The sequence below is a fragment of the Oncorhynchus clarkii genome, chromosome 15 (genome assembly GCF_045791955.1).
Source record: "Oncorhynchus clarkii lewisi isolate Uvic-CL-2024 chromosome 15, UVic_Ocla_1.0, whole genome shotgun sequence".
Classification (NCBI taxonomy): domain Eukaryota; kingdom Metazoa; phylum Chordata; class Actinopteri; order Salmoniformes; family Salmonidae; genus Oncorhynchus; species Oncorhynchus clarkii.
This window is the reverse complement of record NC_092161.1, coordinates 8,556,555-8,572,948: the sequence shown is the minus strand read 5'-3', so window position 1 is coordinate 8,572,948 and position 16,394 is coordinate 8,556,555. Positions and strand designations below refer to the sequence as shown.

The 16,394-nt window shown below is 44.4% G+C and overlaps 1 protein-coding gene across 1 annotated transcript in view; it reads left to right on the top strand.

Moving 5' to 3' along the window:
- Positions 1 to 16,394, top strand: part of LOC139366890 (collagen alpha-1(XI) chain-like) — a 166,321-nt gene that overhangs the window by 86,738 nt on the left and 63,189 nt on the right. Inside the window, exons 38-40 of the mRNA XM_071104629.1 lie at positions 3,779 to 3,832; positions 5,696 to 5,803; positions 10,288 to 10,377. Of these exons, the coding sequence (XP_070960730.1) occupies positions 3,779 to 3,832; positions 5,696 to 5,803; positions 10,288 to 10,377 (252 nt within the window). The remainder of the gene's footprint in view (positions 1 to 3,778; positions 3,833 to 5,695; positions 5,804 to 10,287; positions 10,378 to 16,394) is intronic.

Sequence of the window (16,394 nt, the reverse complement as noted above, 5' to 3'; positions counted from 1 at the left end):
CCATCCTCACAGTCAGGTTCTAGACAGTGGGTCTGGACCCATCCTCCTAGTCAGGCTCTAGACAGTGGGTCTGGATCCATCCACCCATAAAGATGTACAACTCTTAATTTGTTATTTAGGCCAATAGCCAATCCATTCATCACTCTGCCACACGATAATGACTTCACAAGAAGTCATCAAACATTTTAATGTTGAACGCCTTACCACTGAAAAGCTTTTGCCCATAAACATGTCCTTACATTAGCAAACCCCTTGCTCGACCTCAACACATTTCACCTCCCAGAACAAGTCTATCTACTCTAATATAAAAGCAGACATACAATCTGACATGATTTCCATCAGCTATCTCTGGTTCTCTCTCTCTCTCTCTCTCTCTGGTTCTCTCTGTCTCTGTCTCTCTCTGGTTCTCTCTGTCTCTGTCTCTGTCTCTCTCTGTCTCTCTCTGTCTCTCTCTGGTTCTCTCTGTCTCTCTCTGGTTCTCTCTGTCTCTCTCTGTTTTTTTCGCTGTGGTTCTCTCTCTCTCTCTCTCTCTGGTTCTCTCTGTCTCTGTCTCTCTCTGGTTCTCTCTGTCTCTGTCTCTGTCTCTCTCTGTCTCTCTCTGTCTCTCTCTGGTTCTCTCTGTCTCTCTCTGGTTCTCTCTGTCTCTCTCTGTTTTTTTCGCTGTGGTTCTCTCTCTCTCTGGTTCTCTCTGTCTCTCTGTCTCTCTCTCTGGTTCTCTCTGGTTCTCTCTGTCTCTGTCTCTCTCTCTGGTTCTCTCTGGTTCTCTCTGTCTCTCTCGGTCTCTCTCTGGTTCTCACTGGTTCTCTCTGTCTCTGTCTCTCTCTCTCTCTGGTTCTCTCTGTCTCTGTCTCTCTCTGGTTCTCTCTGTCTCTGTCTCTCTCTGGTTCTCACTGGTTCTCTCTGTCTCTGTCTCTCTCTGGTTCTATCTGTCTCTCTCTCTCTCTGGTTCTCTCTGGTTCTCTCGCTCTCTCTGGTTCTATCTGTCTCTGTCTCTCTCTGGTTCTCTCTGTCTCTCTCTCTCACTGGTTCTCACTGGTTCTCTCTATCTATAATCCTTTTGTTTATTTTGACACAACATTGTCAATGTATCTCCACCCTGCCTTTCCTTCATGTTGGATGTCTTTGTATTTTCTGTATCTTATTATGGTCGTTGAATATATTTTGTCCATTCTTGCTGTCTGGAGTTGACATCATAGCAATACAATGCAACAAATCAAATCAATGTTTATTTATCACAAACCCCAAAAACAACAGACCTTAGAGTGAAATGCTTACTTACAGGCTCTAACCAATAGTGCAAAAAAGGTATTAGGTGAACAATAGGGAAGTAAAGAAATAAAACAACAGTAAAAAGACAGGCTATATACAGTAGCGAGGCTATATACAGTAGAGGCTATATACAGTAGAGAGGCTATATACAGTAGCGAGGCTATAAAAGTAGCGAGGCTACATACAGACACCGGTTAATCAGGCTGATTGAGGTAGGATGTACATGTAGATATGGTTAAAGTGACTATGCATATATGATGAACAGAGAGTAGCAGTAGTTTAAAAGAGGGGTTGGTGGGTGGTGGGACACAATGCAGATAGCCTGGTTAGCCAATGTGCAGGAGCACTGGTTGGTCGGCCCAATTGAGGTATTATGTACATGAATGTATATTTAAAGTGACTCTGCATATATGATAAACAGAGAGTAGCAGCAGAAGCATTCTGACAAATAACCGATGAAGAAGTTCACGCCATCTTTGATGTGATCTGAATCAAACAGACAGCTGATGGATTTCACATCTGATTCCATCACTATGCTTGATGTCTGACCAATTAGCATAAAATCCACTTCAGATATTGAGATCATAGTTTTACTTTAGATGAACATATCGTTAGCATGATATTTCTCTTTTGGAGACTAAATCCTTACTATAACATGGAGTTCGTTATAGCCTTGTTATTCTCCTGTGTCTTTTGAGTCAACTTCTTAGCCAGTTTCCTAGACACAGATACAGCTTTCTTCTGGACTAATAAGCGAAGACAATCTCAATTGAAATGTAGTCCAGGACTAGGCTTGGACTGTGTCTGGGTAACTGGTCACTGGTGTCTGGGTAACTGGTGTCTGTGTCTGGGTAACTGGTTCCTGGTGTCTGGGTAACTGGTCACTGGTGTCTGGGTAACTGGTGTCTGTGTCTGGGTAACTGGTTCCTGGTGTCTGGGTAACTGGTTCCTGGTGTCTGGGTAACTGGTCCCTGGTGTCTGTGTCTGGGTAACTGGTGATTGGTGTCTGTGTCTGGGTAACTGGTGATTGGTGTCTGTGTCTGGGTAACTGGTCCCTGGTGTCTGGGTAACTGGTCCCTGGTGTCTGGGTAACTGGTTCCTGGTGTCTGGGTAACTGGTCCCTGGTGTCTGTGTCTGGGTAACTGGTGATTGGTGTCTGTGTCTGGGTAACTGGTTCCTGGTGTCTGGGTAACTGGTCCCTGGTGTCTGGGTAACTGGTGTCTGGTGTCTGGGTAACTGGTTCCTGGTGTCTGGGTAACTGGTCCCTGGTGTCTGTGTCTGGGTAACTGGTGATTGGTGTCTGTGTCTGGGTAACTGGTTCCTGGTGTCTGTGTCTGGGTAACTGGTCCTTGGTGTCTGTTTCTGGGTAACTGGTTCCTGGTGTCTGGGTAACTGGTCCCTGGTGTCTGGGTAACTGGTGTCTGTGTCTGGGTAACTGGTTCCTGGTGTCTGTGTCTGGGTAACTGGTTCCTGGTGTCTGGTTCCTGATGTCTGTGTCTGGGTAACTGGTCCCTGGTGTCTGTGTCTGGGTAACTGGTTCCTGGTGTCTGTGTCTGGGTAACTGGTTCTTGGTGTCTGGGTAACTGGTTCCTGGTGTCTGTGTCTGAGTAACTGGTTATTGGTGTCTGTGTCTAGGTAACTGGTCCCTGGTGTCTGGGTAACTGGTTCCTGGTGTCTGGGTAACTGGTTCCTGGTGTCTGTGTCTGGGTAACTGGTTCATGGTGTCTGGGTAACTGGTTCCTGGTGTCTGTGTCTGGGTGACTGGTTCCTGGTGTCTGTGTCTGGGTAACTGGTCCCTGGTGTCTGGGTAACTGGTTCCTGGTGTCTGGGTAACTGGTCCCTGGTGTCTGTGTCTGGGTAACTGGTGCTTGGTGTCTGTGTCTGGGTAACTGGTCCCTGGTGTCTGTGTCTGGGTAACTGGTTCCTGGTGTCTGTGTCTAGGTAACTGGTTCCTGGTGTCAGTGTCTGGGTAACTGGTCCCTGGTGTCTGGGTAACTGGTCCCTGGTGTCTGGGTAACTGGTTCCTGGTGTCTGGGTAACTGGTCCCTGGTGTCTGTGTCTGGGTAACTGGTGCTTGGTGTCTGTGTCTGGGTAACTGGTTCCTGGTGTCTGTGTCTGGGTAACTGGTCCCTGGTGTCTGTGTCTGGGTAACTGGATCCTGGTGTCTTGGTTCAACTGAATGGAACAAATGAATGGAACATAACATGAAGTATATAATGTAATATGTCCATAACTAATGTGTTTTCATGCACAATGCACACAGTCATTGCTTGGTTAAACCAGTCAGGTTCCTCTTCAATTACAAATACTCCTCATCCTCTCACCCTTGTCAACATAGTACATTCAGTGGTTGTCCATTGGGAAGAACACAACACTGACTCCACTATGTCCACTAGATTAATCATTTTGGAAGGTTGACATCAATAGCAGGATTGGAGGGAGTTATTGCATGGATTGAGTTGTTCTGCAAGAGTTTTCAATGTGATTGATATGTTTTTCTTGTCCAAAGGGATTCCAAGGAAAGACAGGTCCACCCGGCCCAGGAGGAGTTGTTGGTCCTCAGGTAAGGTACAATAGGTTTACTACAGGTACTATAGGTGTACTACAGGTACTATAGGTTTACTACAGGTACAATAGGTTAACTACAGGTACTATAGGTGTACTACAGGTACTATAGGTTTACTACAGGTACTATAGGTTTACTACAGGTAAGGAACTATAGGTTACTATAGGTTTACTACAGGTACTATAGGTTTACTACAGGTAATGTACTATAGGTTTACTACAGGTACTATAAGTTTACTACAGGTACTATAGGTTTACTACAGGTACTATAGGTTTACTAAAGGTACTGTAGGTTTACTACAGGTACTATAGGTTTACTACAGGTACAATAGGTTTACTACCTGTACTATAGGTTTACTACAGGTACTATAGGTTTACTGCAGGTACTATAGGTTTACTACAGGTACTATAGGTTTACTACAGGTACTATAGGTTTACTACAGGTACAATAGGTTTACTACAGGTACTATAGGTTTACTACAGGTACTATAGGTACTACAGGTACTATAGGTTTACTACAGGTACTATAGGTGTACTACAGGTACTATATGTGTACTACAGGTACTATAGGTTTACTACAGGTACTATAACTTTACTACAAGTACTATAGGTTTACTACAGGTACTATAGGTACTTACTGGTAGGAACTACTACAGGTACAAATCTGTCGTACTAAAGGTTTACTACAGGTACTATAGGTACTATAGGTTTACTACAGGTACTATAGGTTTACTACAGGTACTATAGGTTTACTACAGGTACAGGTACTATAGGTTTACTACAGGTACTATAGGTTACTACAGGTACAGGTACTATAGGTTTACTACAGGTACTATAGGTTTACTACAGGTAAGGAAGGTACTATAGGTTTACTACTACTAGGTACTATAGGTTTACTACAGGTACTATAGGTGTACTACAGGTACTATAGGTTTACTAGGTACTATATGTTTACTACAGGTACTATAGGTTTACTATACTGTACAGGTACTATAGGTTTACTACAGGTACTATAGGTTTTACAGGTAATGTACTATAGGTTTACTACAGGTACTATAGGTTTACTACTAAGGAACTATAGGTTTACTACAGGTTTACTACAGGTACTATAGGTTTACTACATGTACTATAGGTTTACTACAGGTAATGAACTATAGGTTTACTACAGGTATGGTACTATATGTTTACTACAGGTAAGGAACTATAGGTTTACTACAGGTACTATAAGTTTACTACAGGTAAGGAACTATAGGTTTACTACAGGTACTATAGGTTTACTACAGGTACTATAGGTTTACTACAGGTACTATAGGTTTACTACAGGTACGGTACTATAGGTTTACTACAGGTACTATAGGTTTACTACAGGTAAGGAAGTATAGGTTACTATAGGTTTACTACAGGTACTATAGGTTTACTACAGGTAAGGAACTATAGGTTACTATAGGTTTACTACAGGTACTATAGGTTTACTACAGGTAAGGAACTATAGGTTACTATAGGTTTACTACAGGTACTACAGGTTTACTACAGGTAAGGAACTAAAGGTTACTATAGGTTTTCTACTGTTACGGTACTATAATGGACATTATGAACTAAATTAATGTAGCACTTCTTGGTCCACAGGTAAGTAAACACAATAAGATACATTTATGAAGAACTTTTCAGTTTGTTTAAGCGTACTTACAGATCTCACGTCATTCACTAGCAGAAGTGATAGAGTACACGGATAATATTGGCCTCTGACATAGGTTTGGAATTATCTAAGGGTCTTATGTTATGGTAGAGCGGCTCAATGATGCCCATAATATCTTCTTCTTATTCTTCCTCTTCTTCTTCTTCTTCTTCACTTCCCTAACAGGGCCCCACAGGCGAGACCGGTCCAATCGGTGAGAGAGGTCACCCTGGATCCCCAGGACCACCTGGAGAGCAGGGTCTTCCTGGCTCTGCTGGCAAAGAGGGAGCCAAGGTAAACGTCCCTAAATACCCACCTCACTGGAGTAACACTCATAACTTGACAGCCCAACAGATCTCCAGAACTCCAGGGCTCTGACCAAAACATATTTAAAAATAAAAAACAATACTAGATACAGATTATGCCTAGTCCTGGAATTAAAACGTGAACAGTTGGAGAATCTCCACTGAACATGTTTTTGGGTCCAGGAATGTAAGCATGAAGTCTATTTTGGCAGACAGCTGGTGAAGTTAGCAGATGGTTGGGGACTGAGGGTTGGGGACTGAGGGTTGGGGACTGAGGGTTGGGGACTGAGGGTTGGGGACTGAGGGTTGGGGACTATGGGTTGGGGACTGAGGGTTGGTGACTGAGGGTTGGGGAAAGACGGTTGGGGACTGAGGGTTAGGGACTGAGGGTTGGGGACTGACGACTGAGGGTTGGGGACTGAGGGTTGGTGACTGAGGGTTGGGGAAAGACGGTTGGGGACTGAGGACTGAGGGTTGGGGAGTGAGGGTTGGGGACTGAGGGTTGGGGACTGAGGTTTGGGGACTGAGGGTTGGGGACTGAGGGTTGGGGAGTGGTTGAATTCCCATGCATCCCGATTGCCAATATAAAATCAAATCAAATCAAAGTTTATTTGTCACGTGCGCCGAATACAACAGGTGTAGGTAGACCTTACAGTGAATTGCTTACTTACAGGCTCTAACCAATAGTGCAAAAAAAGGTATTAGGTGAACAATAGGTATGTAAAGAAATGAAACAACAGTAAAAAGACGAGGCTATAAAAGTAGCGAGGCTATAAAAGTAGCGAGGCTACATACAGACACCGGTTAGTCAGGCTGATTGAGGTAGTATGTACATGTAGATATGGTTAAAGTGACTATGCATATATGATGAACAGAGAGTAGCAGTAGTTTAAAAGAGGGGTTGGCGGGTGGTGGGACACAATGCAGATGTTAGCCAATGTGCAGGAGCACTGGTTGGTCGGCCCAATTGAGGTAGTATGTATATGAATGTATAGTTAAAGTGACTATGCATATATGATAAACAGAGAGTAGCTACTTTACTACTAGCTAGTTCCAAGACCTCCCAGCCCCTCCCTCTGACTCCTTTAAATCCCAGCCAGTTCCAAGACCTTCCAGCCCCTCCCTCTGACTCCTTCTTTACTAACAGCCAGTTCCAAGACCTCCCAGCCCCTCCCTCTTTCTCCTTTAAATCCTAGCCAGTTCCAAGACCTCCCAGCCCCTCCCTCTTTCTCCTTTAAATCCCAGCCAGTTCCAAGACCTCCCAGCCCCTCCCTCTGACTCCTTTAAATCCCAGCCAGTTCCAAGACCTCCCAGCCCCTCCCTCTGACTCCTTCTTTACTAACAGCCAGTTCCAAGACATCCCAGCCCCTCCCTCTGTCTCCTTTAAATCCCAGCCAGTTCCAAGACCTCCCAGCCCCTCCCTCTGTCTCCTTTAAATCCCAGCCAGTTCCAAGACCTCCCAGCCCCTCCCTCTGTCTCCTTTAAATCCCAGCCAGTTCCAAGACCTCCCAGCCCCTCCCTCTGTCTCCTTTAAATCCTAGCCAGTTCCAAGACCTCCCAGCCCCTCCATCTGTCTCCTTTAAATCCCAGCCAGTTCCAAGACCTCCCAGCCCCTCCATCTGTCTCCTTTAAATCCCAGCCAGTTCCAAGACCTCCCAGCCCCTCCATCTGTCTCCTTTAAATCCCAGCCAGTTCCAAGACCTCCCAGCCCCTCCCTCTGTCTCCTTTAAATCCCAGCCAGTTCCAAGACCTCCCAGCCCCTCCCTCTGACTCCTTCTTTGGTTTTCCTTGCTTCCCAGAAGGAGACCGTGTAATCAACTCCAACCTCCTACCACCCATCCACCACCAGGTCCTAGGCATCAGTTACAATGCCTTCAGAAAGAATTCACTCCACTTGACTTTTTTCACACATTTCGTTGTGTTACATCCTGAATTTAAAATATAAAAAATCATGTGTCACTGGCCTACACCCAATACCCTGTGATGTCAAAGGGGAACTATGTTTTTCAAAATGTCTGCCAAATCATTAAAAATGGAAAGCTGAAATGCATTGAGTATATTATGGCAAGCCTAAACATTTTCTTAACAAGTCACATAATATGTCGCATGGACTCACTCTGTGTGCAATAATAGTGTTTAACATGATTTTTGAATCACTACAGTACCTCATCTCTGTATCCCACACATACTGTAAGGTCCCTCAGTCGAGCAATTCATTGTAAACACAGATTCAACCACAAAGTCCGGGCAGGGTTTCCAATGCCTCAAATAGTTACTGTTTTGGCTTAAAGCTACTTGTCTAGCACTGATCAACAACCAATTTTACAGAACTTGAAGAATTCTGAAAAGAATAATGACGAAATGTTGCTCTATCCAGTTCTGGAAAGCTCTTAGAGACTTACCCAGAAGAACTCACAGCTGTAATTGCTGCCAAATGTGCTTTTACAAAGTATTGACTCTGGGATGTGAATACAAAATGTCATCTTTTTGTATTTAATTTTCACTAAATGAACAAACATTTCTAAAAACATGTTTTCACTTTCGTCATTATGGGGTATTGTGTGTAAATGGGTGAGATAAAAAAAAAAAATCTGTTTAACCCATGTTGAACTCAGGCAGTAACTCAACAAAATGTGGAAAAACTATACAGCCTTCAGAATACTTTCTGGGAGGGGCTTGACAGATCCTCTTAAATCTTAGCGAGCTACCTCTCTCTCTCTCTCTCTCTCTCTCTCTCTCTCTCTCTCTCTCTCTCTCTCTGTCTCACTATTTATCTTTTTCCCTCTCTTTCTCTATCTTTATCTCTCTCTTTCTCTCTCTGTTTCTCTCTGTCTATCTCTCTCTCTCTCTCTCTCTCTCTCGGGCTCACTATTTATATTTTTCCCTCTCTCTTTCTCTCTCTCTTTCTCTCTGTTTCTCTCTCTCTCTCTCTCTCTCTCTCTCTCTCTCTCTCTCTCACTTTCTCTTTCTCTCTGCTCTCTCACACTCTCAATGTCTCCCAGTTAGCGGATAAACCAACTTCAGCCCAACAATAAAATAAAAGGCAGTCATGCTGCTAGTAATTGCTCTGATTCTAACCCCATCGACTCAGTCCCAGCACCCTGATACGACTGCTACTGTTGTTGGCTGTGTTTGCTTTTGTTTTTGTTAACAGTCTCTTGTCCTCTAGGACTGTATTATAATAGTTTCTCAGCTAGTTGTCCTCTAGGCCTGTATTATAATAGTTGTCCTCTAGGACTGTATTATAATAGTTGTCCTCTACTGTTGTTGGCCTGTATTATAATAGTCTCTTGTCCTCTAGGACTGTATTATAATAGTTTCTCAGCTAGTTGTCCTCTGTATTATAATAGGACTGTATTATAATAGTTGTCCTCTAGGCCTGTATTACAATAGTTGTCCTCTAGGACTGTATTATAATAGTCTCTCAGCTAGTTGTCCTCTAGGACTGTATTATAATAGTCTCTCAGCGAGTTGTCCTCTAGGCCAGTATTATAATAGTTGTCCTCTAGGACTGTATTATAATAGTTGTCCTCTAGGACTGTATTATAATAGTCTCTCAGCTAGTTGTCCTCTGGGACTGTATTATAATAGTTGTCCTCTAGGACTGTATTATAATAGTCTCTCGGCTAGTTGTCCTCTAGGCCTGTATTATAATAGTCTCTCAGATAGTTGTCCTCTAGGACTGTATTATAATAGTCTCTCAGCTAGTTGTCCTCTAGGACTCTATTATAATAGTCTCTCAGCTAGTTGTCCTCTAGGCCTGTGTTATAATAGTCTCTCAGCTAGTTGTCCTCTAGGACTGTATTATAATAGTCTCTCAGCTAGTTGTCCTCTAGGACTGTATTATAATAGTCTCTCAGCTAGTTGTCCTCTAGGCCAGTATTATAATAGTTGTCCTCCTGGACTGTATTATAATAGTCTCTCAGCTAGTTGTCCTCTAGGACTGTATTATAATAGTCTCTCAGCTAGTTGTCCTCTAGGCCTGTATTATAATAGTTGTCCTCTAGGACTGTATTATAATAGTCTCTCAGCGAGTTGTCCTCTAGGACTGTATTATAATAGTCTCTCAGCTAGTTGTCCTCTAGGACTGTATTATAATAGTCTCTCAGCGAGTTGTCCTCTTGGACTGTATTACAGTAGTGTTTGATGTGAAGTGTATGCATTTTGTAGGGTAGTTCCTTATCAGAATAAAGAAACGTCCATGACATTGATTAGCACAGGGCTTTGATATTGATGCTGTCAGAACTAAAGCATCCCCTCAAAGTCCAACATGTGCATGTTCTGTCATGATGTCAAAATGGGAAACATGAGAATAAAGCATTTTGTTTTTCTCTCTTTGTTCACCAGGTAACATCAGGAAGGCTGTAGAATGGAAGTGAAATGAACACAGTAGAAAGGATATTCAAAAATATCTTAGCATGGTACAGCTGGCCACCTCTCATCCTGTCCTCTGCTGTATGTTGGTGTCTGTAGGGAGACCCCGGGCCCCAGGGAGCCTCCGGTAAGGACGGTCCTGCTGGTCTACGAGGATTCCCAGGAGAGAGAGGTCTGCCTGGTGCGTTGGTAAGAAACACCCCACCTTCAACACGCTCCCTTCCGTTACATATTCCCCCTATATTCACTGACAATGACTGACAGACCTCCACCCGTGACTAATGAACCAGTATCAATGTAGAGATATTCATCTCATTAGACTCATAGAGGGGGGACGTCACCCAACCATCAATCTACCGCAGGGAAACTCAAAGAGACGTGTTACAAATTAACAGGTCCCCTTGAATAGGCTTCCCACTGACCGGCCGACACCACTGTTTTCAACAACGGCCGCTGACGTTTGATTTTGTAAATGAAAATGAAAACATCTGCCCCCCCCCCCGACTCTTCCTAAATGTTTGTATTTTACACGGCTCATTTGTCCGAATTTTGAAATCACAAACAGAAAAGTATTGAGGCTTTTTTTCATGTTTTTTTCACACCTATTCCTAACTTAACCCTCCAAGACAATGTTCTGTAGGATCCTGGTACCCAGCCAGGCTCCAAGACAATGTTCTGTATGACCCTGGTACCCAGCCAGGCTCCAAGACAATGTGCTGTAGGATGTTGGTACCCAGCCAGGCTCTAAGACAATGTGCTGTAGGACCCTGGTATCCAGCCAGGCTCCAAGACAATGTGCTGTAGGATGTTGGTACCCAGCCAGGCTCCAAGACAATGTTCTGTAGGATCCTGGTACCCAGCCAGGCTCCAAGACAATGTTCTGTATGACCCTGGTACCCAGCCAGGCTCCAAGACAATGTTCTGTATGACCCTGGTACCCAGCCAGGCTCCAAGACAATGTTCTGTATGACCCTGGTACCCAGCCAGGCTCCAAGACAATGTGCTGTAGGATGTTGGTACCCAGCCAGGCTCCAAGACAATGTGCTGTAGGACGTTGGTACCCAGCCAAGGCTCCAAGACAATGTTCTGTATGACCCTGGTACCCAGCCAGGCTCCAAGACAATGTGCTGTAGGATGTTGGTACCCAGCCAGGCTCCAAGACAATGTGCTGTAGGACGTTGGTACCCAGCCAGGCTCCAAGACAATGTGCTGTAGGACGTTGGTACCCAGCCAGGCTCCAAGACAATGTGCTGTAGGATGTTGGTACCCTGCCAGGCTCCAAGACAATGTTGTGTAGGATGTTGGTACCCAGCCAGGCTCCAAGACAATGTGCTGTAGGACCCTGGTACCCAGCCAGGCTCCAAGACAATGTGTTGTAGGACCCTGGTACCCAGCCAGGCTCCAAGACAATGTGCTGTAGAACATCGGTACCCAGCCAGGCTCCAAGACAATGTGCTGTAGAACATCGGTACCCAGCCAGGCTCCAAGACAATGTGCTGTAGAACATCGGTACCCAGCCAGGCTCCAAGACAATGTGCTGTAGAACATCGGTACCCAGCCAGGCTCCAAGACAATGTGCTGTAGAACATCGGTACCCAGCCAGGCTCCAAGACAATGTGCTGTAGAACATCGGTACCCAGCCAGGCGCTAATGAGTCTCTCTCTGTCTCTCTCTCTCCTGAATGACAAATGGATGGATGGGTGAACATTGTGCACCTTACTTCACAATGTAATTTAAATTAGGCCTAACTGAATGATAAGGAGGATGAAAATGTTGATTTAATTAACAAAGAAAAAAGTGTAGTAATGAGTTTGTGTTAAGACTATTTATCAACAGCAAATCATTTAACTTTGTGCCTTGGGGGTTGATACCATTCTCTTTTATGTTTCACGTTGTTAAAATAAGCTGTTATGGGACTGATTTATTTACCTATAACACTATTACTAATAAGATGTATTTGAAGGGAAATGAAAACACGCTATGTGTTGCAGCAGGCCTTCAGAATAACGCAAAACATGTCCTTGACCCTATCCAACTTGATGAACGGGAAACAAACCATGCCACTCAGCCTGCACAGCCGTCCCATCGAAACTACAACTAAACCCAAAACGAATTTCACACATAATATTAGTTAGCCTATAGACAATATTAAATTAACAATAATCTGATGAGTGACAATATTAGGCCTAACAGTTGTCAAATTGTACACGAAGAGATGTAATTGACAGATGCAGGAAAAGGATCATCACTTCATCAAGTCCTCCTTCGGAGGCACATGCAGGTTCAACCTTGTGATTTCATATATAGTGCCAGAAAGATAATATTCTGTAGTTTCTATTATACAGTACTTACCTTTGTCAGATAACTCTCAAAATTAGAGAGGTGTAGCTCTATTTACAAATGTCACTTTCCAAGAATATCCAGGCTGTCCCTACATTCAGCACATGACCACTCCACTGTCTCTACATTCAGCACATGACCACTCCACTGTCTCTACATTCAGCACATGACCACTCCACTGTCTCTGCATTCAGCACATGACCCACTGTCTCTACATTCAGCACATGACCCACTGTCTCTACATTCAGCACATGACCACTCCACTGTCCCTACATTCAGCACATGACCACTCCACTGTCTCTACATTCAGCACATGACCCACTGTCCCTGCATTCAGCACATGACTCACTGTCCCTACATTCAGCACATGACCCACTGTCTCTACATTCAGCACATGACCACTCCACTGTCTCTACATTCAGCACATGACCCACTGTCTCTCCATTCAGCACATGACCACTCCACTGTCCCTACATTCAGCACATGACTCACTGTCCCTACATTCAGCACATGACCACTCCACTGTCACTACATTCAGCACATGACCCACTGTCTCTACATTCAGCACATGACCCACTGTCTCTACATTCAGCACATTACCCACTGTCCCTACATTCAGCACATGACCACTCCACTGTCCCTGCATTCTGCACATGACCACTCCACTGTCTCTACATTCAGCACATGACCACTCCACTGTCCCTACATTCAGCACATGACCACTCCACTGTCCCTACATTCAGCACATGACCACTCCACTGTCTCTACATTCAACACATGACCCACTGTCACTACATTCAGCACATGACCCACTGTCTCTACATTCAGCACATGACCCACTGTCTCTACATTCAGCACATTACCCACTGTCTCTACATTCAGCACATGACCACTCCACTGTCCCTACATTCAGCACATGACCACTCCACTGTCTCTACATTCAACACATGACCCACTGTCACTACATTCAGCACATGACCCACTGTCTCTACATTCAGCACATTACCCACTGTCCTTACATTCAGCACATGACCACTCCACTGTCCCTACATTCAGCACATGACCACTCCACTGTCTCTACATTCAGCACATGACCCACTGTCCCTGCATTCAGCACATTACCCACTGTCCCTACATTCAGCACATGACCACTCCACTGTCCCTACATTCAGCACATGACAACTCCACTGTCTCTACATTCAGCACATGACCCACTGTCCCTGCATTCAGCACATGACCCATTGTCCCTACATTCAGCACATGACCCACTGTCTCTCCATTCAGCACATGACCACTCCACTGTCCCTACATTCAGCACATGACTCACTGTCCCTACATTCAGCACATGACCACTCCACTGTCTCTACATTCAACACATGACCCACTGTCACTACATTCAGCACATGACCCACTGTCTCTACATTCAGCACATGACCCACTGTCTCTACATTCAGCACATGACCCACTGTCCCTACATTCAGCACATGACCACTCCACTGTCTCTACATTCAGCACATGACCCACTGTCCCTGCATTCAGCACATGACCCACTGTCCCTACATTCAGCACATGACCAACTGTCTCTACATTCAGCACATGACCCACTATCCCTACATTCAGCACATGACCAACTGTCTCTACATTCAGCACATTACCACTCCACTGTCTCTACATTCAGCACATGACCCACTGTCCCTGCATTCAGCACATGACCACTCCACTGTCTCTACATTCAGCACATGACCCACTGTCCCTACATTCAGCACATGACCAACTGTCTCTACATTCAGCACATGACCACTCCACTGTCCCTACATTCAACACATGACCCACTGTCTCTACATTCAGAACATGACCCACTGTCTCTACATTCAGCACATGACCCACTGTTCCTAAATTCAGCACATGACCACTCCACTGTCCCTAAATTCAGCACATGACCACTCCACTGTCCCTAAATTCAGCACATGACCACTCCACTGTCCCTACATTCAGCACATGACCACTCCACTGTCCCTACATTCAGCACATGACCACTCCACTGTCCCTACATTCAGCACATGACCACTTGCGTGTTTAGGAATACAGCAAATAATTTCCCCTCTGACCTGGCTGGTTATATTATAATGACATTATTTGAGTTTGTACTTAGTCAAAATAAGGTGTAGTAGGAGTTTATTAATATTAATTAATATTTAATATTAATATTATTAATAACTCTATTACTAATCAAATGTCCAAATATAGCAGATAAAATGGATTAAACTGTAATGTTTTTATTGGAAGGGAAAAGAAAATAGTCTATAGGCCTTTGCTTTTTTCTAGGACTTTGTAGAATTATAAAAACATATCATTGACTCTATCTAAATAAATACATGTTTTTGTTATTCCCGTTTTATTGATACATTTTCACAAATATTTATTAACGCAAATAATCCTTTAGAATAGTTTATGAACTATTTATCAAGCGTTGGTGCTTATGTTTGATTCACCTTGTGGGATCATATGCATCTGATGCATATGCTAAAGGGGACGCCCAGTAACGTTCTCTAGCGGGTACTGATAGGCTGAAAGAGATACCCGGTAACGTTCTCTAGCGGGTACTGATAGGCTGAAAGAGATACCCGGTAACGTTCTCTAGCGGGTACTGATAGGCTGAAAGAGATACCCGGTAACGTTCTCTAGCGGGTACTGATAGGCTGAAAGAGATACCCGGTAACGTTCTCTAGCGGGTACTGATAGGCTGAAAGAGATACCCGGTAACGTTCTCTAGCGGGTACTGATAGGCTGAAAGAGATACCCGGTAACGTTCTCTAGCGGGTACTGATAGGCTGAAAGAGATACCCGGTAATGTTCTCTAGCGGGTACTGATAGGCTGAAAGAGATACCCGGTAACGTTCTCTAGCGGGTACTGATAGGCTGAAAGAGATACCCGGTAACGTTCTCTAGCGGGTACTGATAGGCTGAAAGAGATACCCGGTAACGTTCTCTAGCGGGTACTGATAGGCTGAAAGAGATACCCGGTAACGTTCTCTAGCGGGTACTGATAGGCTGAAAGGCCAGGTGTGGTGTTGAAGAGAAATATAATAATTGTGTACTATAGCTCTGGATCAAACTCCTGTTTCAACCCAAAGACTTGGGTCTGTGTCCCAAATGGCAGCCTATTCCCTGTAAGTTCTGGTCAAAGGAAGTGCACTAGATTGGGAATAGGGTGTGAATTGGGACAAAGCCAGCCTCTAGGACCCATTTCTTTTTTCAACAAGCACTTTTGGGGGAAATGTTCTTTGTTTTGTTGTATGCATTATTTAATATATTATCGAGCCACTGTTCCACACGAAGCCAAGGTCAATCTCAGCAGGCGAGAAGCTACCCATGGTTGTCATTTAGTCTCTCACTGCAACGCCCCAGGACTAATTACTGAATACTGCCATGTGTGTTGCTGAGCCTTAGGGAGCCAATCAGCAATCACACACACACACACTGGAGGTTACACACACACACACACACACACACACACACACACACACACACACACACACACACGTTTATTTCAGAACTTCTGTTTTATTGTGCTTTTGATGAGAAAGTGCCCGAGGGGAAAATAAATACTTGTCCTGGTAGAGTAGGAAGAAAATGCAACCTCGCTCTCGACACATACCTACACACATCTACACGCACGTACACACACCTACACGCACGTACACGCACCTACACGCACCTACACGCACCTGCACATACCTACACGCACCTACACATACCTACACACGCCTAAACACACCTACGCACACCTACACACACCTACACACACCTAAACACACCTACACACACCTACACACACCTTTTTTCCCATTCAGATCAATGACGCT